Source organism: Cebus imitator, unplaced genomic scaffold (genome assembly GCF_001604975.1).
Source record: "Cebus imitator isolate Cc_AM_T3 unplaced genomic scaffold, Cebus_imitator-1.0 Scaffold539, whole genome shotgun sequence".
Classification (NCBI taxonomy): domain Eukaryota; kingdom Metazoa; phylum Chordata; class Mammalia; order Primates; family Cebidae; genus Cebus; species Cebus imitator.
In genome coordinates, this window is record NW_016107854.1 from 1,029,778 (window position 1) to 1,056,070 (window position 26,293).

The following is a 26,293-nucleotide window of genomic DNA, read 5'->3' on the forward strand; positions in this document are numbered from 1 at the left end:
AAAAAAAAAAAAAAAAAAAAAAAGAATATCTTTTTTCTGCTCTAACTCTCGGGGTTGGGGGAACCCCCTGAGCAGAAATGAGTAGTGGCCTGAGGTGGTTCTCACTCACCATCTCCCCCACTTCCTCACGCTCTTTGGTTCCCAAATCACAGTCGGGCCCATTTTTCTTTCGGCCTCGAGGAGTGCTGGACAGTCTCACAGCCACTTCTCCAGGCTTCAGGAGACATTTCTGCTTCCTTCTTTCCACTGCATTGGATTCTGCTACCAACTGCCACCCTCAAGTGCTACATCGCAACAGTCATATATTGTAATAATGCAGGAGATATTGGAGGGTCTGGCCCAGCAGACAGTGTACAAAGAGGATAGAACCCAGCAAGTGGCACCTCCTGGCAAGGTAGCCCCTGCTGCCATGAATGTGTGTCATTGACTAGATAATGACATCTGTGAAGGCCACCAGCACCTTAAATCCCTTTTTTGTTCTTTCAGACTTCTCTGGAAACACTCAACAAAGCCATTGCTGGATTGGTGGTGATGTCTGAAGAAATGGAAAAAGTATATAACAGTTTCCTCAACAACCAGGTTCCCGCTCTGTGGTCCAACACAGCCTACCCATCCCTGAAGCCACTAGGATCGTGGGTCAAAGACCTTATCCTGAGGACCTCATTTGTGGATGTAAGAAAATTCCCTTCACTGGGGTTTGATGAATATGATGGCATAGCTGGCATAAGGTCCCTAGGAAGCTCTGACTGAAGGTATCCAGTCACTGTTGGATAGTCTGAGCCCAGAGAAACAGAAATGTCCAGAATGATATCACTTAAGTCTTACACTGATTATATGATTTGCCCTAGGCACTCATCCCCACATTCCATTTCAATTCCAGGCATCCTTGGGGTTTCAGCTCTAGTTCATGGGACCCCACAGTGAGGTATAGACCAACTGAGATGAGTCCAAACCCCAGACAACTTTGCTGCTGTCTCCCTCTCACATATCCCACAATAACCAGGCTCTGGGTCTGCAGTCATCATTCTGGCAGAACAGGAAGAGGAACGGGACAGGCAGTGAAGTGGGGGCGGTGACTAACTCAGGGCTGCTTTAGATTCTGCCTCCTGAGAAGCTCTCCCCAAATAGGACTTTGCTTTAGAAGACAAATGCTATCCCAGAAATAATATTTATTATGAGTATGTTTCTCCTTCAGTTGTGGCTCAAAAGAGGACAGCCTAAGTCCTACTGGATCTCCGGTTTCTTCTTTCCTCAAGGATTTCTAACAGGTACCAGTGCTTTTCCTAGAAAAACCCCGCAGGAAAGGCATGACTTGTCATACACAGGGTTTTGAGGTACTGGGGAAATGGTATGGCTGCTAATGCTCTAATAGTGAGGATATTGATCTTAGGGCAATCCAACAAGGTCCTGCTCTTCCTCACTTGTTGGGGGTAGAGGAAAGATGGCAGAAATGGCAGATGTTCCCCAGCAATCTAATCCCTGCCCCTCTCAGGTTACATAAGTGCAGGCACTGCTGCCTCCATGAACACACAGAGTATGCCTCAGTTCCCCATGTGACCCACTCTCGGGGGCACCAAGTGCTATCCACCTGCTCAGGCCCCAGCTGTGAGCAGCTTCCTTCCCTCTAAGAAATTTTCTTATGTGCCTCCATCGGCCCTTGGGGAAGCTGGCTAGAGAGCCTCAGATGGGGCTAGAGCCTGTTAGCAACTCAGTGCTAATTAGCCAAGCCCTTCATCTCTGTCATTCTTTTTTTTTTTTTTTTTNTTGGAGATGGAGTCTTGCTCTGTCACCAGGCTGGAGTGCAGTGGTATGATCTCAGCTCACTGCAACCTCCACCTCCTGGGTTCAAGTGATTCTCCTGCCTCAGCCTCCCAAGTAGCTGGGACTACAGGTGCACGCCACCATGCCCAGCTAATTTTTGTATTTTTAGTAGAGACAAGGTTTCACCATGTTGGCCAGGATGGTCTTGATCTCTTGACCTCCTGATCCACCCGCCTTGGCCTCCCAAAGTGCTGGGATCACAGGCGTGAGCCCCCACGCACAGCACCTCTCTCATTCTTAATACCTATTAAACAGCCCATATAAAACAAACAGGGCAAAATCCTAAAGTTAGTGAGATTGGGCTCTGAAACTGCCTCACTGGTTTGTCTCCCACATGGCAGGGCAGTGCACTGCAGACTGGCCTTCTTCCCTCCCTTCTCAACCAGGACCAGAGTTTGTCCATCCCTTGGGCCCTTACCTCCCAACATGACCCGCATGCTTCCTGACCCCATGAACTCACTCCGATTAAAGTGTTAAGAGTTGGGTCTTCTCTATGGTGGGAAGGCTCTCTAATGACAGGGCAGCCTGGTTGGGGTGAAGGGGGTTAGTGCCTGGAGAGTAGCAGTGTTGTTTAAACCCAGCTTTCTGATTTTCATAATTACAGGAACTCTTCAAAATCATGCTCGAAAATACAATTTGCCTATAGATGAGCTGAGTTTCAAATACAACATAATTCCCACCTATCGGGATCAAGCTGCAGTGATAGAAGCTGCCAAGACAGTGCAATTTGGACAAGAACTGCCCATGGACATGGAGGTATTGTCCTACCTGGCTGTTAATGGCAAAGCAGCTTTATCCCACTGTCCTTGAAGATTTCAGACAACCTCCCATGTCCCACTCCCCCACCACCTCCAATTAACAGGAGCAAGAGAGCAAGGTAGCCATCACACCTCCAAGATAAGCTCCCCAGTTAGCAGTGACCAGATAGGAACTGCCTAAACTAGTCTGATTTATAGAAATATTTTCAAAGCAATATTTTTTAGCTACTATAATAACCTTCTACCTCTTACAGAAGCAATATAGCAAGAGGTTAAAAGCAAGGGTTTAAAAACTAGACAAACAGGCCAGGCGCAGTGGCTCATGCCTGTAATCCCAGCACTTTGGGAGGCCAAGGCGGGCGGATCATCTGAGGTTGGGAGTTCAAGACCAGCCTGACCAACATAGAGAAACCCCATCTCTACTAAAAATATCAAATTAGCTGGACATGGTGGCACATGCCTGTAATCCCAGCTACTGGGGAAGCTGAGGCAGGAGAATCGCTTGAATCTGAGAGGCAAAGGTTGCAGTGAGCTGAAATCACACCATTGCACTCCAGCCTGAGAAACAAGAGCAAAACTCCAACTAAAAAAAAAAAAAAAAAGAGAGAGAGAGAGAAAGAAAAAACTAGACAAGCCTGAGTTTGAATTCTGACACCTTTACTAGCTATGTGTGCTGGAGCAATTGCTAACATGTCTGTACCTCTTATTATTTTAAGACCCTTCTTGTCTTAAGAGGAGGGTGTCCCAGGCCCATGTCAGCAAAACTTGAGGCTGCAGGAAGGCAAAGCAGCACCCACATAAAAGCCCCTACCAGAGCCTTCCAGGAGGCTGCCCTGGCCTGTGCCCAGCACACTCCACCTGCTGCAGAAGCTGATTCTGACAGACAGAAGTTTACAGTGACCACCAGGGCTCTGTCCCTCCACCCCATCTCATTTCATACCATGTCTCTGCTTGGGTCATATGTGCTGAGCCATGACAATGCCTTACAATCTCTGAGATCTGGGGAGACCTCAGACTGTCTAGCTGGCCTGCCTCCTGACCCACCTAGCAAATGTCTGCCACCAACAGACCAGGAGACAGGCCAGTAGTGTGGTGTAAGTGAAATAGCCAATGTCATGTGACCAGCGCATGTACTGGTCTAAACACAGCTCTATCTCTGTTACAAACAGGCAAGGCCACTGGCAGCCCATTTGTTGCCTTGGTGCAGCATAGGAAAAGTTGATCCCTGTGGGTGGATGCCCAGATGCTGGACACGCAGTAGGTAGCAGGATAGCTTTCAGGCAAACCTGCATAAACATATGTGGCAGCCCAAAAACAGGAAGGCCCACCCTGCTGCACCCAAGAAACAGAAAGTTTAGGACACGAAAAAGCAAAGACCAGCTAAAAAGAATTTAGTTTACCATCCTTTTATTCATTATAAAATGCACTACATATTATCCACACTGCTTAGTCCTCTGCTTACAGACGTGAGGCTCCAATTATCCAAAGACCTGGGGCCAGAACTGGCCAAATCCACTCAGTGTTTGAGGAAGGATGACACAGATGCCCACAATTGGCAAAAAAAAAATTGTGCACCAGGAGAGACATCCAATCACAGGACTCTGATGGGCTGGGTCTCTCACTCTCGCTCTTTGTTATTTAATAGAAACATTAAAAAGTAAGCACAATTTTTTAAAAAGAGAGAAAACAAAAAGGAATTTTCCATAGGCACTCTGCAAATATTATCGCAGATATATAATCTGTCTTCTAGGAGGGCATCCAAATCCTTGAAAAACCTTGCTAAGAATAACAGATGATAATCGCAGCCCTCTTACCCACTTCCCATGAAAAGGGGAAAAGTCATTACATTATTATTACATTTTTTGCCTCTCAGAGCCTCAGGATTGCCCTCTCTAAAATGTGAATAATAATAGCAATGTATAGAGTGTTGTTTAGAATTACCCAGTGAGGATATGGGATACAGGAAATGAGCCACACCTGCTGCTCCCTTTCCCGCTCTCACTTTGAAACTTGTGGGTATCTTTCAGTTGCCCTCTCCTGAGGATGGTGTTCTTGTTCATGGGATGTTCATGGATGCTTCTCGTTGGGATGATAAGGAGATGGTGATAGAAGATGCATTGCCCGGACAGATGAATCCAATGCTGCCTGTGGTGCATTTTGAACCACAACAAAATTATGAGCCAAGCCCAACACTTTACCACTCCCCACTTTATAAAACAGGGGCCCGGGCAGGGACACTCTCAACCACAGGTGAGGATGGTCTTAAGATTAGTTCAAATAATGACCGAATACAATCTTCAATCCAAGTCCAAACACTAAGCTGTAATTGGCCCAAGATCTCCCTTGGGCCAATTAACTAGACTTAAAATGAAGCCATCTAAAACATACAAAATTCATAAGTGTAATTGTAAATTCTATTTGTTCTGAGTGTAGATTGATATTATAAATTAATTTTTGCTTCTATTAGAATCTAACGAGTAGAAAATAGAGCTTAACAAGTAGAGACTTCCATTTTTAAAGTGGTGGCCTGAATAGACACTAAAATCTCCTTTTCTCCACCAAATCCATTTTTACTCACCATGAAAGAGATTTTAAAATAAATGAATAGGCCGGGCAAGGTGGCTCACGCCTGTAATCCCAGCACTTTGGGAGGCTGGGGCAGGTGGATCACCTGAGGTCAGGAGTTAAAGACCAGCCTGATCAACATGGTGAAACTCTGTCTCTACTAAACACAAAAAATTAGCCGGGCTTGGTTGCAGGCACCTATATTCCCAGCTACTGGAGTGGCTGAGGCAGGAGAATCGCTTGAACCTGGAGGCAGAGGTTACAGTGAGTCAAGATTATGCCACTGCAGTCCAGCCTGGGTAACAAGAGCAAAAACGCCATCATAAATAAGTAAACAAACAAATAAATGGAAAGCCCTGATGCAAAACTGAGTGGATCTGAAACTGATATACAGCCCTGAAAAAAGAGACCAGACAGAAAGAAAGCTACCTCAACATTTACACCAAGGTGACAGCTGAAGCATGAGCAAAGAAAATGAGCCAGGGAAATCCCCTTGAATACAGCACAATGAGAGGGAGAAAGAAGTGACCCTGTAGAAGGAGCCAGGATTTGCAACATTTTTCTAGTTAGGCAACCTGGAAGGAGAAAGTAAAGAATGGAGGAGCGAGAATGTTTGAAAAAAGATAATGGCTGGTAATTTCCCAAAACTAAAGAAACACTTGAATGCTTAGATTATGAGGTCTTACGAAGTGGAAGGGATGATTTTTAGCAACATACAACAAATAATCAAATCTTCAAAGAAACCTAGACATACCAAAGTGATACTCAGAGACAAAAAAAAAGAAAAAATTCTCAAAACAACCAAAGAGAAAAGACAATGTATAATATATGCTGGAACTGAAATCCCAGAGAATAAGAATCAGATTGACATCAGTCAACTCTCATTATCCACAGTGCACATAAGAAGATCATGGAGAACCATCTTCGAAGGGTTGAGAGAAAATATCTTTGAAGCAGAATTCAAAACGCAACCAAACCATCTTCCAAAGGGAAGGGAATAGAGACAGTTTGGAACACACAAAGGCTCTAAATTAATCATCACTGACCTTCTGTTTTGAAAAAAATCCAACTGTCTAGCCGGGTGTGGTATCATGTGCCTATAGTCACAGCTACTTAGGAGGCTGAGGTGGGAGGATCACTTGAGCCCAAGAGTTCAACACCAGCTTGGGCAACCTAGTGAGACTCCCATCTCAATTGAAAAAAAAAAAAAAATCCAACTGTCTTGGTTTGTTTGTGTTTCTATAAAGGAATACCTGAGGCTGGGTAACTTTAAAGAAAAGTTTATTTGGCTCGTGGTTCCACAGGCTATAAAAGAGGCACGATGCCAGCATTTGCTCTGCTGAGGGCTTCAGGCTGTTTCCACTCATAGCAGAAGGCGAAGGGGAGCTGGTGTCTAACAATCCCATGGCGAGAGAGGAAGCAAGCAAGATGGGAGGGAGGCGCCAGACTCTTTAACAAGCAGCTCCCACAAGAACTAATAAAGTGACAACTCACCCCTCCATCCCAAGGAGTATTAATCTACTCATGAGGGATCTGACCCCCATCACCCAAACACCTTCCATTAAGCCCCATCTCCAACATTGGGGATCAACTTGAACATGAGATTTGGAGGGATCAAACATCTGAACTATAGAAGCCTGGCATAAGGAATTCTTACAAATCAGTAAGGAGAGGGGACCAACAACCTAACCTTATCCGAAACTGTGACAGAAACCCCATTTTGTACAAGGATCAGCAGAAACTCTTTTTTCAGCTATTTAAAGGAGGGGTAGTCCTATATAGTAGTCATCAATGGCCACTAATATTCCAAAAAAGAAAGGCAATCAGACACAATGTGCTTCCTGACAGAAGTACATACGACCTAAGAAGTATTCTTAAAACTCAAACCTGCCAGCCTGGGCAAGATGGCGAGACCCCGTCTCTACAAAAAATACAAAAATTAGCATGCTTGGGAGACTGAGGCAGAAGGATCGCTTGATTCGAGAAGTTCAAGTCTGCAGTTAGCCATAATCACACCACTGCACTCCAGCCTGGACAAAACAATGAGACCCTATCAAAAAAAAAAAAAAAAAACCCTCAAACCTGAATGTAGTCATGCCTCTAGATCTAACCACCCATTAAAGGAAGAGAGGAATATATTTAAAATCACCACAGCAATGCTGCCATCAAAATCCAGATTCTGGGAAACTTAGCAGGACAAACAGTTTGGTTGTTTCAACAAATATATTACAAGGGGGCAGCAAAAGAAGCAGAGGGAAACCTACCAATTGACAGATTTAAGAGAAACATCACTGTTGCCAGATATGAAACTCCTTTGAATCCTGGTTCTTAATAAATTATTAGGCTGGTAGTGGTGGCTCATGCCTATAATCCCAGCACTTTGGGAGGCCAAGGCAGGTATTTGAGGCTAGCCGTTTGAGACCAGCCTGGCCAACTGGTGAAACCCCATCTCTACTAAAAATATAAAAATTAGCCGGGCATGGTGATATGCGCCTATAGTCCTAGCTACTCAAGAGGCCAAGGTAGGAGAATCACTTGGACCCAGGAAGGCAGAGGTTGCAGCAAGCTGAGATCACACCACTGCACTCCAGCCTGGGTGATAGAGTGAGACCCTGTCTCAAAAAAAAAAAGTTCTGTGAAGTCTAAGCTGGACGAGTCCTAAAGAATTATTTGTTCTAAAATCTTCATTTTATAGAGCATAAAACAGACCCATAAAGGACTATTTGTCCAACATCCTTAGGGCAGTCAGGCCTGTAACCCAGATGTCTTGACTCTTAGTAGCCTCTCTCTGTGTATGTGGAAGCTATTCTCTAAGTAACAACCCTTTTTTTCCTGTATCCTCAACTAGGGCATTCAACCAACTTTGTGGTAACCATCCTCTTACCCTCCAAGCGGTCCAAAGACTACTGGATTGCCAAGGGATCAGCTTTGCTCTGCCAGCTGAGTGAGTGAGAAGGTGCCACCTCAGCACCGAAAAAGAACCAGGCCAGACATCTTTCCTAATGGGGGAGAAAGGTTTGAATAATTTCTATGTGAGCAAAATGGTGTTAATTCTGATTTGACTTAAAGGTATTAAGTATGACTTTTATTTCTCTTATGACCTTAAAGTGTTTTGAGTTCTTTCTGTCGGCAATCCAAGCTCTTATGTAGAGGCAGCAGATTCAGCACCCACCTAGTAAGCCTGCTCCCCCACCCTAAGTGAGAGCCAGGCAGCTTCCCATCAGTTACCTTCTGGGACCCCCAGAAGGAGTCAGGACTCAGCACTCGCTTCCTCACACAGGCTTCTTTCCTCTTCACCCTGATTGAAAAGATCCCGGGTGCTTCCATTTCTAGACTAGATTAAGGCTCTCAGAGTCCAGTGTATGGGAGGTTGATGCAGCGGGCACAACTGTAGGGCAAAGGAGCAGGATAAGAGGTCGGCTCGAGATGTCAGTTCCCTGTTCCATGGGGCTACATCACAATCCTTGGAAGAGCCTGTGCTTTCACAAGAGGGCAGGCCAGTCCTGCCCAAGGATGGAGGATTTTCCCCTTCCACTTCAGTATGAATCTGTGTGAAAACTAACCAAGTCCCAGCCAGGTGCACTGGAGCCTCTGCCACCTCAAAAGCAGAGGTTGGTGGGTCAGTTCTAAAATGGAGCAGCCACTGTGACAAACCGTCTTGTGTCAGCCCTGCCTGTAATGGTCTGCCTGCTTCCTTGGCCATAATGTGACCCAAAAAGCAAGGGAATCACCCAGCTAGGATTGAGCCCTTGATGGGAACCACACCACCCTCTTACAAAGAATTGGAGGAACAGGGTCAGCCAGAGTGATCCTACCCTCCCAGTTTATCTCTGCCTCCCCACTTTATCCCCATACCTATCAAAGTTAAGAACAGACTCAAGTCACAGAGAAGCAGGGAACACCACTTTTACCAGAAATCAGTGCACAAATCAGAAACTACTCTTGGTGTTTCAAGCAGAAATAGGTACTAACATGGTTTCAGGAACGGCTGCCACTGCAGAAGTCAAAGAGCTGGTATCAGGCATCACAGCATCTGTACTCCAGGGTGGGAGCCCTGAAGGAAAAACCGTGCCAAGCTTGCAGCTACTCCACACTAAAGCAGGGGAAGAGGGGGCTGCAGAGAACTGGCCACCGCACAAACTTGTGTCTGCTGCAGCCTGCACATAACCATGCCCCTTCTCAAGAAAAAGACCCTCTGCTCACTTTTATTTTCCAAATATCCCATGAGTGTATCTCATTAGGAGAATTAATCATAGCAGCAAGAGGATTTGGGAGTTTTTGCCCACCTACACCTGCAATACAGGTGGTGCAGAATGGAACCAAAGTGATGGACACGGGTCCTGAGTGCCATCGCACCACTCTTTCAATAAGGCCACAGAGATGTTCTGGGCCCTGGAAATAACTGAGCATGAACCCACAAATGCCTCCGAAAAGGAAAGGAAGCCAGAGCAACAAACCCAGGCAATCAGCCTTACCCTAAACCAGGTCAGAGGACAAATACAGCTACTTCTTATTGGCCGCACCCAATCCTGGACAGACCTTCTGCCCGGAATTTTTGTGGGCTACTCAGAGGCCCAGGACCATAAAGGAAGCCTGCCACAGGTAGGACCCTGATCTGGAACCCTGGTGGTTAGGGGAGGGAAATCACCTGGGCAGGGTTAAAAGCTCCCATTTCAGATGCAACTGGGGAATTTTCACTCTTACACATTTTATAGAGAGAGTCCCAATAAGATTTTTATTTAGGAAAAACATTAACAACAAACATGTAAATAATAAATAAGATAGGGATTGGGAGCAGTATGAAAACCGCTTTCTTAGGATGGTTAACTCTTTTATCTCTGAACATTGAATGAGATAAATTTCTAGATGCTGTTCTCTATTTTTATGTTATTGGACCAATATTCTATATAAATAATTAAGATGTAACCATTTAATAGTCTATACAAACAACCTCAGTCCTGTCACTACCATATTACATTCTGCAAATGTTATTCTGTTGTGTCAGATACCAAATTTTAGTGAGGTATCTCCAAGGCACATAGTAGAAAACAAAATTGGTTAATTACTCATGTTTCTTTCACTGTGATTTGGAAATGATTTAATCTTTATAGAATGAGACCCTTATTTGGACTAGCTTTTTATTTAAATGGCTCAATTTGTGTCGATTAAAAAAAAAAACTTTCTTACACAGCACCTCTGACAAAGCCTACCCCCGCTCCCCTACCCATCCTCCAGCATGTCAGTGAGACACACACATTACACAAAATGAACGCTTCTCTCAGGGCACAGGGAGTACCCTATTCACCAGAGCTTGAATAGAGAGGTACAGACCACAGGTTCCATGGCCCTACCAACTCCCCTGCATCCAGAACCAAGAGCGACACAAAGAAAGGGAGCAGAAAGAAGGAAGGGTCAGGATCCAAAGCCAGGGCCCAAAGGGATCAGAGCTGTAGCTGAGAAGTGCAGAGCCTCGGGGGAGGGAGTGAAAGGATTCAGAGGGTGTGAGAGAAGAAGTTGTCTGCCTGATATATACACATCATGAATAAAAGTCTACACACAAAAAAGGTATTTAATTATTTTCATACAACTCATTTATAATTTATTTTCACACAACTCATTATGTTACGAAACTGTACACCTCCCCCTAAAGTTGGATAACCCGAAGCCACATTCCTTGGAAAGAGAAGAATCAACACTGGGCTTCTTTTTCAGGAGAAGTCTCTCCTGGATTGGGCCCATCAAGGCTATACCAGAGTGTGGAGTACAGGAAAGGCCATCCTTCAAGTCCAAGGGATCAGGGTCTTAGCCTGGTGCTTCCAGTCATTACAGCAGGGGTGTCTCTGTTTGGAAAGCCAGCACCAGCACCCAGAACACAGGAGTCCAGAGAGACAGGCAGGCACTGCTGGCCACCATCTGGCTGTGGTGGGAATGCCCATGGCGAGGGAGCCGCAGCTCAGTGGAGATGTGCCTGTCCAGGACAGGGACCTGGAGTTGTGGGACCATGTCACTAGGAAGCAAAGAGAAAGGGTCTGAAAGCACAGCAGAAACCACTGCACACTCCAAGGCCCCCAAATGCCCACACAGCTTCTCTTCATCTCCCTCCTAAAAGACAGGAATGGGTATTAGTATGTTAATAGGCTTCCTGTATCTCTGGCCCTCTTTCATGCCTTTGGCCACTGCTACCAGAAAACCCAATGGCAGAGGATATTAAGACCAGCAGACTGGCAAACTGTCCCTGGCGATTTGGTTCTTCATTCAAAGATTATTGAAAGTCTTGGTATAAGGCCCAATTCAAAGTTTGCTAATTATTAGCCTCTGGGCAATCTTAGGCAGGGACTTTCCTCACTGGCCACCACAGAGGCAGAGCCAGACCATGCAGATTCCTCCCTGGGTCTCTGCCTCTCTCACCTGCCCAAGTCCAGGCCTGATGTGCACAACATGTAGGTATACTGGGTCAAGACAGTACAAGTTGTGGCCCGTGATCTCAGGCTCACCCAGATCTTTCAGCTCAGCTGAGGTATAAAGTGCCCAACTCCGTGGCCACCTTAAAGGAAATGGCCCTGTTTGAAAAAGTACTAAACAGGTCCATTTATTCCTGCATCAGTGGAGGATGGTTCGTGAGTCACCCTGGGACATGAACACCATGAGAAGCTGTCCGCATTCTCCAGGTCCCATCTGGCTGCCAGCTTCTGTCTGTTTAAAATGCAAATCACACAGCATATCACATGCCTGCTTCAAACCTTTCAGTGTGTCCCTACTTCCCTCCCTGTTTACCTCTCTGGACACATCTCACCTCACTACTCCTTTACTTCCCAGGCTCCAGCCAGAATTACTTTATCTTGGCTTCTTTAACACAATCGTTCCCTCCAGCCAGGCTTTCACATTGTTACCTCTGCCCTCAACCCTTCCCCTTCCCTATTCAGTTGTTCACTCATTTACTCATGCATTCTACATTTATTAAACACCTGTGTAAGCACTGGATCTCTAAATCTAGTGATTCAGACTCAGAAGCTCTATTCACAAGGTTCCAGTTTGGCTTCTACTCAGGATAAGCCAAAAGGATGCTTCCTCAAGGGAAGACTTTCCTGACCCTTGACCCTAAGTAGTAACCTCCAACACACACACACACACACACACACACACACACACACACACACACGCACACATATGTATGCACCACACACACACCCATAGCACCTTACACTTCCATTGCAGATTATCCACTCAAAAATTCATCTTCCTCACCAGACTGCAAGTTCCATGATGGCAAGGCCCGTGTCTGGTTGGCCCCACACAGACAGTACCCAACACAACAGGAGGCACAAAGGACGGACTCAATAAGCCTGAGATTAATTTAATTGGATTCCTGCTCCCAGCCTCTCTGGGGCAGTTCTTCCAGATGTCTTGTGCCCTGCAGACTCAGGCTCGTCTCTCTGCCTCCAATCTCCTCCCCAGCCATTTCTGAGACTACTTTCAGTGTAGGGTCACAAGCCTTCCCTTACAATGTGGGGGTTAAACACACCCACTCCTATTGAGCTGCTTCGAGCTCTGCAAATCTATGGCATTCTCCCTGAATCTACCGTGGAGAAAGATCTGAAAAATCAAGTTCTTTGCAACTTTTCCAGACCCCTTCCACTTTTAACAGATTCATCCTACCCCCAGACTTGCCCTTTAACAAGCATAAACATGTTACCCTTGCCCTGGCTTGAAGCAGCTACCGTAAATCTGGATTCGCTTTGGTCACAGGGGACAGAAAAAGGGTGCATGGGGTCATGAGGAAACTACATCTGTGTCATGACGGTATGAGGTGGAAGAGTTTCATCCCAAAACCATCCCCCACTCCCAGATCCGTGGAAAAATTTTCTTCCACGAAATCAGTCCCTGGTGCCAAAAAGGTTGGAGACCATGTCCTAGAGGCTTCAAGAGCAGATGGTCAGGCAGCACCATGCCCACCAAGCCCTCTGCCCATGGCAGAGACTACGTCTGTGTCATCCTTGGCCTCCATATGACCCAAACAGGTCCTGGTACATGGCAGACACTCAAGAAAAATCTGTTGCTTTGACTTAGCAAGGAGCATGGTCTTAAACTCACTAGGGGTATGTTCTATGGCTTGAAACAGCACATCCTCACAGACAAATCATAGCTTTGTTTCTGTTCAACTCACAAAAAAGAAAGACCTCACCCTTGCCCATCACAACCAGTGTGAGAGGCATTCCTGGGTCTGCTCACCAGAGTAAAGGTGATGCCAACCCGACTCAACCTACCTGCCTGACCTCTCCTCCATGCGGACCCACAGATCGCTGAATTGCCGGAGTCGCTGCCTCCGCTGTGGCCGCCTCCGCTTCTTCTGGAACTTCTGCACGGCCTCACCAGGCAGGTCGGCACTTCCAGGCTGGGACACAAGGGGTGGCAGCGTTGAGTGCACTGAGGACACGGCTTCCGATGCCAGTCCTTCCGGGGTGGGCACTTTTGGAGCAAAGATGGTGAACGGAGTGGGCCGTGGAGAGGTCTTTTTACTCTTCCCTCTGTACATAAGTGGAAGGAGGAGGTATTTGGAGGAGGATCACACAGCATGGTGCCTCCCCCAGCTCTCTTACATTTCAGGGTTTCATGACAGCAGATAACCTGAAAGTTCAAGCTGGCCAGGGAGGGCAGAAGTTACCTGGTTCTTGAAATTACCTTGGGAATTGATTTTTTTGAACAACTTTTTTCCCCCTCAGATATCCTCACCCTACTCTCTCCAAATTCCCTAGTCCTAGGGAGAAAGATCCAAGATTTTTAAACTATTACATATACAGTATTTACTTTTCCAACAGTGAACAGGTCAGCCCTGTCTAGGAAGTCACTACAATTATAGGTTTGTTTTTTTTTTAGAGAGCAGATTTCCCTAAGTCACTCAGGCTAGAGTGCCATGGCCCAATCACTGTAGCCTCAAACTCCTGGGCTCAAGTGGTTCTCCCACCTCAGGCCCCAAATACAGGCAAATGTCACCACTCTGGCTAGTGAACAATAAAGCTTTGAAAGACAGATGGAAAATGCTTAAATGCCATTTGCTTTAAACAACTGAAGTAGCCCTAAACCCTGTTAACCCTTTCTGTACCCTCATGAGGGCTTTATTCAGGAAGGGGCTCTCAGGGCTGTCTTCTAACCACTTAATCCCAGATCTGCCTGAAATCATCTTTCCCAAAGAGAGATTTTCACAACTGATAGGAAACTCAGACTTACTTCTAGTTTTCCCCTAAACGTGACTATAGTCACCAAATACTTCTTTTAGGGAAGAAATAAGCTTTTAGAAGGACCAAGTTTCTTCCAACAACAGAACTTTTGTCAAAGGTTTGGTGAAGGGGAGGGCGAGCAGAAAGAGAAGAATTCTACTAGATGTCAATCCCATTGTCTTCTGACGTAGGCAGGCAGTGAGGGTCCTGAAGCTCCCGTCTGCCTGAGGAAGGGGAGCAGTGGATATGCCATGTATAGGGTTTTCCTCGACCATTGATCTAAGTACCACTGACCAGCACATGTAAGAACTCAATTACTCTGAAACAGCCATGATGAACCATCTACCTTGCCAGAATGGGCCTCAGTTCTGAACCACAACATGGCAGAGCCTGAGAAGTCAGTACTAATGGCCTTGTGTGAGGAAGGGACGAAGTATATAAGAAGGAAAGCAAAAAAGGGAAAGATTTACATTGGGCAAAAAAGATAAAAGAAGGGAATTCCTCAAATGGCAAAGGATTGAAAAAGGCCCCTACTCTGAACCTGAGACTAAGGACCCCAGAAACATAAAGTCATAGTCTAGAAGGTTCTTGGGAGGACAAGGCTTAATATATTCATTACGATCTCCTGAGCTCAGCACAGTGCCTGGTACATAATTGTGACGCCACTTAAATGAATCCTTTCACTGTTACAACAGAGAAACTAGAAACTAGAAAGGGAATGTGCCCCCATCAAGGCTCTCTAGGATTCAGGTGGCCTCCTAGGGCAGGAGTCCCCAGCCCCCAAGCCATGGACTAGCACTGGTCTGCGGCTTGTTAGGAACTGGGCCACACAGCGGAACGTGAGCAGCAGACGAGCAACCATATTACCACCTGAGCTCCACATCCTCTCAGATCAGCAGGCGTATCAGATTCTCATAGGAGCACAACGCCTATTGTGAACTGTGTGTGCTAGGGATCTAGGCTGCACACTCCTTATGAGACTCTAAGGAGCCTGATGCCTGATGATATGAGGTAAAACAGTCTCATCCCAAAACCACTTCCACTTCCCCGATCCATGGAAAAATGTTCCATAAAATCAGTCCCTGGTGCCAAAAATGTTGGGGACCGTCATCCTAGAGGCTTCAAGAGCAGATGGTCAGGCAGCACCACGCCCACCAAGCCCTCTGCCCATGGCAGAGATGATGTCTGTGTCATCCTTGGCCTCCATATGACCCAAACAGGTCCTGGTACATGGTAAGCACTCAAGAAAAGTCTGTTGCTTTGACTTAGCAAGGAACATCATCTCAAACTCACTAGGGCTATGTCTTATGGCTTGAAACAGTGGGTCCTCGCAGTGAGACAAATCATAGCTTCGTTTCTGTTCAACTCACAACAAAGACCTCAATCCAGAAACTCCGGGTAGCCAAGGCCAGGGCTTAAGAGCCAAGTTAACGGCCCTGAGTGGGAGTTGGAAGGTAGGGATCAGGAAGAAATTAGCTTTACTCTTCCTGGTTTTTATCTCCCTCATATTTCTGAGCTAAGGAGTCCTGAGGAATCTAACACCTACTTTATGACTGAGGAAACTGAAGACTGGGCTGAAAAAACTGACCTGCACAAGGTTCCAAGAAGGATTCTGTGCCATTTTTAAGTAACATTCATTGTTGAGATTTTTTTCAGGTCATAAATCGAATCCATTCTCATTGTAGAAAATGTGAAGAGTATAAATTAGTGATCTCTCCAGGGAGAGATCCTACAGACAAATGCTCACTTGGGCTCAGACAGGGGTTTAAGAGTCCCTAGGTCAATAGGGGTGGCTGCTCTTCTGTCCCAAATAGAAAATCCCAGCTGCTGAACACACCCAATCCCTCACAGAGCCACTGGGCTGGATCCCACCACAGGCCCAAGATCTAGATTATCATGTTTTGGCTAGTCTGGATTCTCACAGTTTAACTAAACTTAAGCCCATGGTCATTTAGGCTACAATATAGGACAACCCCCTTGTGCTCATAGCCTGTTTGTTCCCTACCTGCATTTCACACAGCCTCCTCCGTGGAAGTATCCAAGAAAGAAGCACACTGGTTGACAAGGAAAGGAGCCCAGGCTTGGAGCCTTAGGCAAGATAACTGACCTTTCTGAGCCTCTTCTGCTTATATAAAACTAACCTGTCCCACCGCAGTACTGTGAGGATTAAAATGGTCCAAGCACAGTGCTGAGCACACAGCAGATGCTTACTTCAGATGCATCCCCCTTATCCCAGTCTTCTGAGAATAAGTGAAGCTGTATAAACCCTAGCACGGCTGACCAGAACCTTAGAGCACCCCACTGTGTAACCAAAGGGACATCTTCCAGATCCCCAAAGATGTTCATGACCTAGCACCTGGAAGCTCTGAACACATTACCTTACAGTACACGGTAAAAGGAACTTTGAAGATGTGATTAAGGACCTTAAAATGAGGAAAGTAGCCCAGATTATCCAGGTGTGCCCAAGCTAATCACACGGGCCCTTAAAAGCAGAGAATCCTTCTGCAGTCAGAGGAGGGTGTGACTGTGGAAGAATGGTTATAGAGATGCAACGTTGCTGGTTTGGAAGATGGAAGAAGGCTCCACAAGCCAAGGAATGTGGGCAGACTTTAGAAGCTGGAAAGGGAAAGAAAACAAATTCCCTAGAGCCTCCAGAAGGGAATGCAGCCCTGCTAATACCTTGATTTCAGCCAGTGAAACCTGTGTCAGACTTTTGATCTCCAGAAGTATAAAATAATGAATCTGTGTTGTTTTAAGCCACTGAGTTTGTGATTATTTGTTATAGCAGTGATAGAAAGCTAACATAGTATCCATTATCCCAGGGGGAGGAGGGAGGAACTGCCTAAGCCCTCTGCAGATTAGCCCGACAGAAACCGCATCTCTTTCTCTTCTCTGCTCAGAGAAGGGCAGCCTCACATTCAGGAGCATTTCCTAAGTTTTCCAGCCTGCTGACAGGTGGAGTGTGGCGGCCGATAGTTGCCCTCCCCACACCCCAACATGCACACCCATCTCTGTCTCCCCAATACCCCAAAAATTGGGGTAAGGGCCTCCAGCTTGAAGGCCCTGCCCCAAGACTAAGGCAGCTGGCAGGGCCTGAAGTAAGCTAGATCATCACTTAGCAGCCCTCCTGTCCCCAACCACACCAGCCTGCCCTGGATTCCAGTTCCACATGACCAGAATCATCCCTTAAGGACTACCATATGGCTGCTGAGGAGGGGAAGAAGGACACAGATATCCCCCCGTTGCCTTGGTCCTCCTTGCCAGCCCCTCATTGTAGGCATTCTCCCCCACCCACTTTCCTGGGCCCTTAGCCTCCTGGGACCCTGCCCCTTCTTCCTGTCCTTTGGAGACCTCATCCTCCCTCATGGCTTCACCTGGGACCACTGTATGCACGTTCATCCTTAAAACCTCTCAGGTCCCCCACTGGCTGAATAAATGAATGCATGTGAGCAGTACCAGCAATAATATTGGTTACACATAATCAGTCCTATTTGAGATCCCATCATGTGCCAGATGCCAGGATAGATACTTCTGGAAATCCAATTTTGAAAGTTAGATCCTTGTCCAGAAGGCTCTAGAAGAAAGAGAGTGCTCTTGCTAAAGGCCACTATAGAAGCACAAATCATAGGTTCCTTGGGGTCACACACAGGATGAACCCAGGCTGGAGCGATGGAGAAAGGTGTGGCAATGTGCTGGATCTCACAGATTCTGATAGAACTGAGGGTAGTGGGGGTAGGGAAAGAATCCCTGCGGAGGAAACTGCACGAACAAAGACATAAAGGCTAGGAAGTAAAAGGTGGGAGAAGAAAGACAGAAAGGAAAGGTTTGGGAGATAGAAGGGTCTGAGCTATTTCTGGGCCCTGGTTAATTGTGTGACCTTTCAGTTTCTTCATTAGTAAATGAGAAGGAACACTCCCCTTGCGGGCTGGTTTTGAGAATTAACTGAGAATAAATAAACCTGGCTACCACCTGATGATCCACCAATAAATGTTCTTTCCTCCCTGGGGAAATGAGAACACTGGTTCTCAGCCTTCAGTGGGCATCAGAATCTCCTGGAGAGCTTCTAAAAAGATCGATTCCTGACCTTCCTTCCCCCAAGGGCAGGCGTCAGGGTTACAGGCAGAATTAGGGAGCCTAGAAACAACCAGTAACACACACAATACACACACATATGCCCCACATATACCACACACACGTACCACACACACCACACATACCACATACACGACACACACCCCACATATACACGGCACATACATCAGACATGCACCACACACATGCACACACAACACACACACCAAATATGCACCACACACAACACACACATGCACACTATACACACACACTAGACATGCACCACACACACATCACACACATACACAACACACACACCAGACATGCACCTCATACATGCACACTACACAACACACACACCCCATATACCACACACACCCCTCACACACATGTACCAAACACACACCAGACATGCACCACACACACATGCACCACACACATGCCCACTACTCCCATGCACATACACCCACACATACACCCCACACATACAGATTGCACACTAGATACACACCACACAAACCCTACACACAAACACCACACACCCCCACACACATCACACACCAGACACACACACAAACATCACATACACCAAACACATTACACACACACACACACACACACACACACACACTCCCCAGGCAGGGCCCTCTCCAGCACCCCAGGGACAGTACGTCGAACCCCAGCCCAGTCAGCCCAGCAGGAGGAGCTGAGAAGGGACCAAAGAGATCCCAGTGTGGGAGGAAAGACCCACAGTCCTGCAGGGTGCAGAGAACCCCTAAGGGCTGGCTCCTCCAGACTTGAAGGAGAACAGGAAGGAGTGTGAGCCTGCAGCACAGCAGATTCAGGCAGGGGTGGGATTCCCCACCCCCGGTCAAGGGGAGGAGAGGAGGGCTCCTGGGTGCCAGGAGTAGCATCAGTAAAGGTGGAGAGGCAGGAACAGGAGGGAAGCTCTTCTGAAGCAAGCAGCAGATCCCTGCGGGGGGAAGGGTAGGGTCTTAGTGCCAAGACCTCCGAGTAAAGACAATGACTTTGGAAGAGAACAGTGAAAAACCGTGGAGGGTTTGAATACGGGACACTGGAAAGCTTAGTCCCACAGAAGGGCGAAGAGTGAACCTGAGGGAGAAGGGCCTGGAAGGGGGCGGTGGCCACGGAAATGGGGAAGGACAAATCCCAGCCAGTCTTTACTGGAGGAAGCCAAAGGCCTGGTGGAGGGAAATGCGCAGGCCCACGTCAGGGAGTGCTCTGTGAAGGGCGGTCACTATTGACACACTAAGTACAGGGCATGAAGAGAGGTGGGGATAAGAGACGTCAGGATGTGTCCAAGATTTCCCGCCTAGAGGGACACTGGAAAAATCATGGCTTCTGCCAGGCATGAGCCTCTGGGGTGACGGGGGTCAGGGAGACAAGGTGTGGTGAGGGGGGCCTTCTGAGGAGAAAGAGGGCGGCTGGAAATCATCGGGCAGACACCACAGCTGGATCCTCTGTCAGGGATAGGCATTTGCATCCTGAAGCACTCTCGCTACAGCTGAGACCTCTGCCAGGAGAGGGGGCTGCTGACCACGGATCGTGAGGGAGTGGGGGCCAGAGCAATGGAGGGGATGTTAGGAGCTGATAGGCGTCCCCCACATTCACATGTTGAAGCCCCAATCCCAGTACCTCAGAATGTGACTATTGGGAGTTAGGGCCTTTAAAGAGGTGATTCTGTTCAAAAGAGTACCCTAGTCCAATATGACCGGTGTCCTTACTAGAGGAGAGGCCAGGGACGCTCGCTTACAGGAAAAAATGCCATGTGCTGGCAGGAAGAGAAGGCGGCCATCTACAAACCAAACAGAGAGATCCCAAGAGAGACCAGTCCCGTTGACACCTTGATCCGGGACTTCCAGCCTCCAGAGCTGTGAGAAGTGCGTTTCTGTTGATGAAATCACCCAGTCTGTGGTTTTGGCGATGACAGCCCGAGCAGATGACTACAGGGGAAGGGGAAGGACACCTGGGGCCCAGCAGGACGGACGACCAGTTGGGAGGCCAGTGGGCAGACAGCGTTGCTGAGGGGCCGGGGGCTGGGCCTCCTGAGTTCTTTACAGAAAGGTCTGTGGGGGCAGGGGGCAGTTTGACAAAAAAAAAAAAAGAAAGAAAGAAAAAGAGAAAAATAAACCTAGGGAGGAGGAAACAGCTCAGAGAAAGAGAAAAGGCTTTCTCCTGCCCCTGAGAGCCGCCAGACATGCACTTCCTGCACCCCTAGCCCCTCTGGCCTATTTACCACTGTCATGGCCCGATTCCCCCATTCTGCCTCCTGAAAACTCACAAAACACCTGGGTCAAAGAACATTGAACATTAAGCCTAATTACTCCTCCCTTCCCCTGCTAGCCCCCCTACCCCCGACCCCTGGACAACCTTCCCTTCACCTTCCCCCACTCCCCAAACACTGCTGAGAAGACCAGTGTGGCCTCTGCACCCCAGAGTGTCCTTCCTGCCAACCACGTCCGACACAGCCCAGCCACACAGAGCCAGCCGAGCTGGTGCCAAATGTCCAGTGTGGGGGAAATGACCAAACAGGGGTTCTCTGGAGCTCCTCAAGATAGCAGCCCACCCTCATGCCCAGGCAGCCCCATGAGGGTCTCAGCTCCCCAACCAAGACAGAAGCGCAGGACCGTTACTTGTGGATGGGTCGTCCAGCGGGGGCGTGTTCTACCTCATAGCCTTCACGTCGCAAAACATCCAGCACTGTGTGGTTGCCCATGAAATGACCTGCAGTGAGAAAAACAACCAGAAATGCTACAGCTCTTGGGACCACCAGACACTCTCCCCAGAGACACACCCTAGAACCGAGAAGTTACCCCGGCAAGTCCCATTCCTATCTGTCCAACTATTCCTACAGTTCCGGAGAGCTTCTGGAATCAGGCCTGCCAACAGTCCTGCAAGGCAGGTGGGGAGCATCAGTAGCATTTCAGAGACGATGACATTGAAGATCAGAACAATGCAGCGAGTTACCTGAAGTCACACAGCTAAGGGGAAAGCCTGGACATCAAACTGCAACCTGGTAAGACCTCCCAGAGGAGGTGATATGTGAGCAGGATACTGAAAGGTGAGGACACTGGTCTGGAGAAAATATAAGAATTCAGGCCAGGTACAGTGGCTCACACCTGTAATCCCAGCACTTTGGGAGGCCGAGGCAGGTAGATCACCTGAGGTCAGGAGCAACCTGGCCAACATGGTAAAACCCCATCTCTACTAAAAATACAAAAATTAGCCAGGCATGGTGGCAGGTGCCTGTAATCCTAGCTACTCAGGAGGCTGAGGCAGGAGAATTGCTTGAACCCAGGAGGCAGAGGCTGCAGTGAGCTGAGATCACGCTACTGAACTCCAACCTGGGTGACAGAGCAAGACTCTGTCCCAATTGAAAAAAAAAAAAAAAAAGGAAATTCCCAACTACAGGAAGGAATGAAATGTAAATGTGCTCTCTGAGAAAACAGGGAGGCTGGTGGGACCGAAGGAATGGCTACTTCCCCAATCACCACTTTCTAGAAAAAGCAAAGGCAACGTAATCTAAGATCTGTCCGTCTTGGAGGTTTCTGCATAGGACAAACCCACTACGGTCTCAGGAGCCCCAGCCAGGGAACCCTGGGAGCCTACGGCAGCACAGTAAACAGGCCCGAGAAGGAAGCAGAAGGCCCATGGCTCCTGCTTTCCCTTTCACCCTCATGCATCAAAGCGGGTGTTCATGGGTCAGCAGGGGCTCAGAAAGGGAAGTTTGGCAAAACCATTCCCTCCCATCTCCCCTCTCCTCCCCACAGCCTAGACCAGATCCTAACCAGATACAGCTGCCAGTGCAGGGGCGCTAGCTGTTACCTAGAAATGTGGGGCAGGAGAGGAGGCTAAGCCCACTGGAGAAGTACCCCTGGCAAACGGGAGCCAAAAATCAGCACGGGCTGATTTCAGATCTACACCTAAGTAAGAAAAAAGGGTGTGTCTTTCACCACTCATCCTAGGTTATTCATTTGCAAATAACTGGCAATTCATAGAACAAGTGATTATAGTTTCCACTTAGCACTTCTGACTTCAATCTTTCTTCTACTCCAAAGGTGATTTCCATTTCCAGTCTTCACATTTTATCCAGATCCCCATGACAAAAGTTGCTGCTTGATTTTAAAACTCCAGTATTTTCCGTTTTCGGTTATCCTCATTTCGCAATTAAAAGTTTGCTAGCCACACAGCTTTTAAATTTTAAAAGTACACAGTCATGTGTTTGGGAGCAATTTATATCGTTTCCTCTGCTCAACATAGCCTTCAGAAAGCACAGAGAGAAAGTGGCTACAGGAAGATAACTTTGCCCTAGAAGGAGGCAGTGCTAGACGGGAGCTCACAGCTCCTGGGCACTCTCAATGCCCGAAGTGCCCAGGGGCTATGAGCCCTCCTCTAGCACTGCATCAGTATGACAAATCAAGCCCGGAGTACTGGGCAAGCCCCAATCCGAGGGCTCATCCACCAAACTGCTTAGTCCAAGCTATGCCCCAAACTCCCACCAGCCCAGAACCCAGTTGACTTTACCCTCTCCCCAAAGCCTCCTTACCCCTGCACTGGACATAGGGGAAGCTTTTGGGGGCTCACCTAAGTCTGGCAGGAGTGGAAAGCAAAAGCCCCACTCCAGCACCTGGGTACCTTCCATCCACGCAGACCCGGGGTGGTGCATTGGGATACCGCCCCCCACAGGCTCTGTTTCCTAACGTCCTCATCTAGGGCTTGCACCCCTGTTGTGGTACCTCAAGGGTGAGGCCCAGGCTAACAGCTTTGTTACAGGAGGCCACTTGTTGAGACAGTGCAAATGTGTACACAGTGCCTAATCCAGACATGAAACACAGGGCTTACAGAAGAAAACTACCATATACTCACGGGCACTGCTGAGGGCAGAAACTGCAATTTCTTTTGTGGCAGAACTTTTCAATGAGCATGATGTGGAAGCCAAACCCCTCATATTTCTATAACAGTTTCATTAATATTTGAATAGAATTCGCATGACATAAAATTCATCCCTTTAAAGTATGCCATTCAGTGATTTTTTGTGTGTATTCAGAAAGTCGTGCAAGCACAACCACTATCTAATTTTAAAACATTTTCATCATTCCTGACCCCAGCCCTTGGCAACCACTAATCTATTAATACTTTCTGTCTCTATAGATCTGCCTGTTCTGGACATTCCATATAAATATAATCACATGATTTTGTGACTGGCTGTTTCCACTTAGCATAATGTTTTCAAAGTTTATCCACGTAGGACCATATATCAGTACCTCTTTCCTTTGTATGGCCAAATAATATTCCATTGTGTGTATATATCACCTTAAATATCTCTGTCAGCTGATGGATAGTAGGATTGGTTCCATTTTTTGGCTATTATAAATAATGCTGCCATGAATATCCATGTACAAATTTTTGTATGGATATATGTTTTCAATTATCCTAGGCATATGTCTGGAAGTTGAAATGCTGAGTCAAATGGTAGCCCAATGTTTAATTTTGAAAAACTGCTAAACGGTTTTTCCAAAATGGCTATACCATTTTACATTCCCAGTAGCAATGTATGAGGGTGCTAATTTCTCCATATCTTCTTCACCAAAACTTTCTACTATTCACCATTTTTTTTGCGGGGGGGGACGGAGTTTCGCTCTTGTTACCCAGGCTGGAGTGCAATGGCACAATCTCGGCTCACCACAACCTCCGCCTCCTGGGTTCAGGCAATTCTCCTGCCTCAGCCTCCTGAGTAGCTGGGATTACAGGCACACGCCACCATGCCCAGCTAATTTTTTGTATTTTTAGTAGAGACGGGGTTTCACCGTGTTGACCAGGATGGTCTCGATCTCTTGACTCGTGATCCACCCGCCTCGGCCTCCCAAAGTGCTGGGATTACAGGCTTGAGCCACCGCGCCCGGCCCCTATTCATCATTTTTTATCACGGCCTAGTGAACATGAAATGGTACCTTTCCTTTAGCACCACATCAATAGGGCTCCAGTAAAATAACGGTGGATTACAGGTGAAAGGGCAGCAAGACTCAGACTCTGTTTAAGAAGAGTTCTTAAGAAAATACAAAGACAAAAAACTAAAGGAAAAACTAGAGGATACTAGAGGAAACTGAAGCCTCTGGGACCTAGACTCACAGCAAACATGCCTTAGTATGTGTTGCTGTTACAAAATACCACAGACTGGGTCATTTATAAACAATAGAAATTTATTTCTCACAGTTTTACAGGCTGGGAAGTCCAAAATCTAGGCATAGGCATTCATGAGAGCTTTTTTTTTTTAATACAGAGAGTCTTACTCTGTCACCCAGGCTGGAGTGCAGTGGCATGTTCATAGCTCACTTCAGCCTCAACATCCAGTGCTCAAGAGATCCTCCCATCTCAGCTTCCCAAGTAGCAGGGACTACAAGCACATATCACTATGCCTGGCTAAATTTTTATTTAATGCTGGTAGAGATGAGGTCTCACTGTATTGACCAGGCTGATCTCAAACTCCTGAGCTCAAGTGATCTTCCTGCCATGGCCTTCCAAGGTGCTGGGATTACAGGCATGCACCACCACGCCCAACAGAGGACCTTCTTGCTGAGTCTTCACATGGCAGGAGGGGCTCATGCTAAATATTCACATGGTGGAAGGCACAAGGACAAAAAAAGAGCCTAAGCTACTTTCCTCCTGTCCTTTTAAAAGGCATGAATCCACTCATGAATGTGGAACCTTCATGTCTTTATCACTTCCCAAAGACCCCACCTGCTAATACCATGACAATAATAATGAAATAATTCAACACATGAATTTTAAGGAACACTCAGACCACACCAAAACACTAACAGCCCAACTCTGAGAAAGAGTAACATAAACTCTCACACTAAAAACATATTTCCCTCGCTTTCCATTGCCAGATACATAATGTCCAGCTTTCAATTAAAAATTACAAGGCACACTGGGAGACAAGAAAAATTACAGTCTGAAGAAACAATGAAAGTATCAGACCCAGGCTCAGACATAATAGAGACTCTGGAATTATCAGATAGGGAATATAGTTGAACTGAAGAGCATCATCAATCAAATTGATCTAATTGACATTTAAAGAATACTTCATCCTACAATAGCAGATACAAATTCAATTTAGCTCACATGCAACATATTTCTCCTTCGTTTTTGAGTTTTGCTGGATGTGGCAATGTTTAACAGTCTTTTATTTCAGCATCTCGAATATGTCCCCCATAGCCTTCTGGCTTGCATGGCTTCTGATGAGAAATCTGCTGTTAATCCTATTGGGGATCCCTTGTCTGATTTGCTGTCACTGTTTTCAAGACTCTGTGTCTTTGGCTTTTGACAGTTTGGCTATGATATGCCTTGGTGTTGAACTTTTTATTTTATACAGCTTATAGTTCATTCATTGGATGTGCAAAGTAATGTTTTTCATCAAATTTGAGACATTTTCAAGCATTTTTTTAATTCAAATATTTTTTTCCTCTGCTGTCTTCTGGCACTCCTATTAGGTATACATTGGCACATTTGAGGATGTCTCACAGGTATCTGAAGATCTATTCATTTTTCTTCATTCCTTTTCCTTTCTCTTTCTCATACTGAATCATCTCAATCGGCCATCTTCATGTATGTTGATTCTTCTTCAGTCAGTTCAAATCTACTGTTCAGCCCCTCTAGTGAATTTTTCATTTCAGTTCCTACACTTTCAATTCCAGAACTTCTATTTGGTTCTTTTTAAATAATTTTTATTGATATTTTGTATTTGGTAAGATATTGTTCTCAAACTTTAATTATTTAGATATGGTTTATTTTAGCTTTTTGGTCGGGGGGGTTTGCTCTTGTTTTTTGGAAATGGAC

General features: G+C 46.7%; 2 protein-coding genes across 4 annotated transcripts in view; one reads left to right on the forward strand and one right to left on the reverse strand.

Annotated features, from left to right (window-relative positions):
• DNAH6 (dynein axonemal heavy chain 6) overlaps positions 1-10,260 on the forward strand; it is a 303,318-nt gene extending 293,058 nt beyond the window's left edge. Inside the window, exons 73-77 of the mRNA XM_037733599.1 lie at positions 487-672; positions 1,196-1,268; positions 2,426-2,577; positions 4,607-4,829; positions 7,993-10,260. Coding sequence (XP_037589527.1) covers positions 487-672; positions 1,196-1,268; positions 2,426-2,577; positions 4,607-4,829; positions 7,993-8,096 — 738 coding nt within the window. The 3' untranslated portion in view covers positions 8,097-10,260. The remainder of the gene's footprint in view (positions 1-486; positions 673-1,195; positions 1,269-2,425; positions 2,578-4,606; positions 4,830-7,992) is intronic.
• Positions 10,261-10,717: 457 nt separating this feature from the next.
• TRABD2A (TraB domain containing 2A) overlaps positions 10,718-26,293 on the reverse strand; it is a 59,858-nt gene continuing 44,282 nt past the window's right edge. For 2 of the 3 annotated variants that reach the window (XM_017514955.2, XM_017514954.2), the window contains exons 5-7: positions 21,088-21,178; positions 13,409-13,669; positions 10,718-11,151 (exon numbers count right to left, since the gene is read on the reverse strand). In XM_017514955.2, coding sequence (XP_017370444.1) covers positions 10,968-11,151; positions 13,409-13,669; positions 21,088-21,178 — 536 coding nt within the window. In that variant the 3' untranslated portion in view covers positions 10,718-10,967. Of the gene's footprint in view, positions 11,152-13,408; positions 13,670-21,087; positions 21,179-21,421; positions 21,530-26,293 lie in introns of those variants that run through there. The other variant, XM_037733600.1, reaches the window with a different exon arrangement.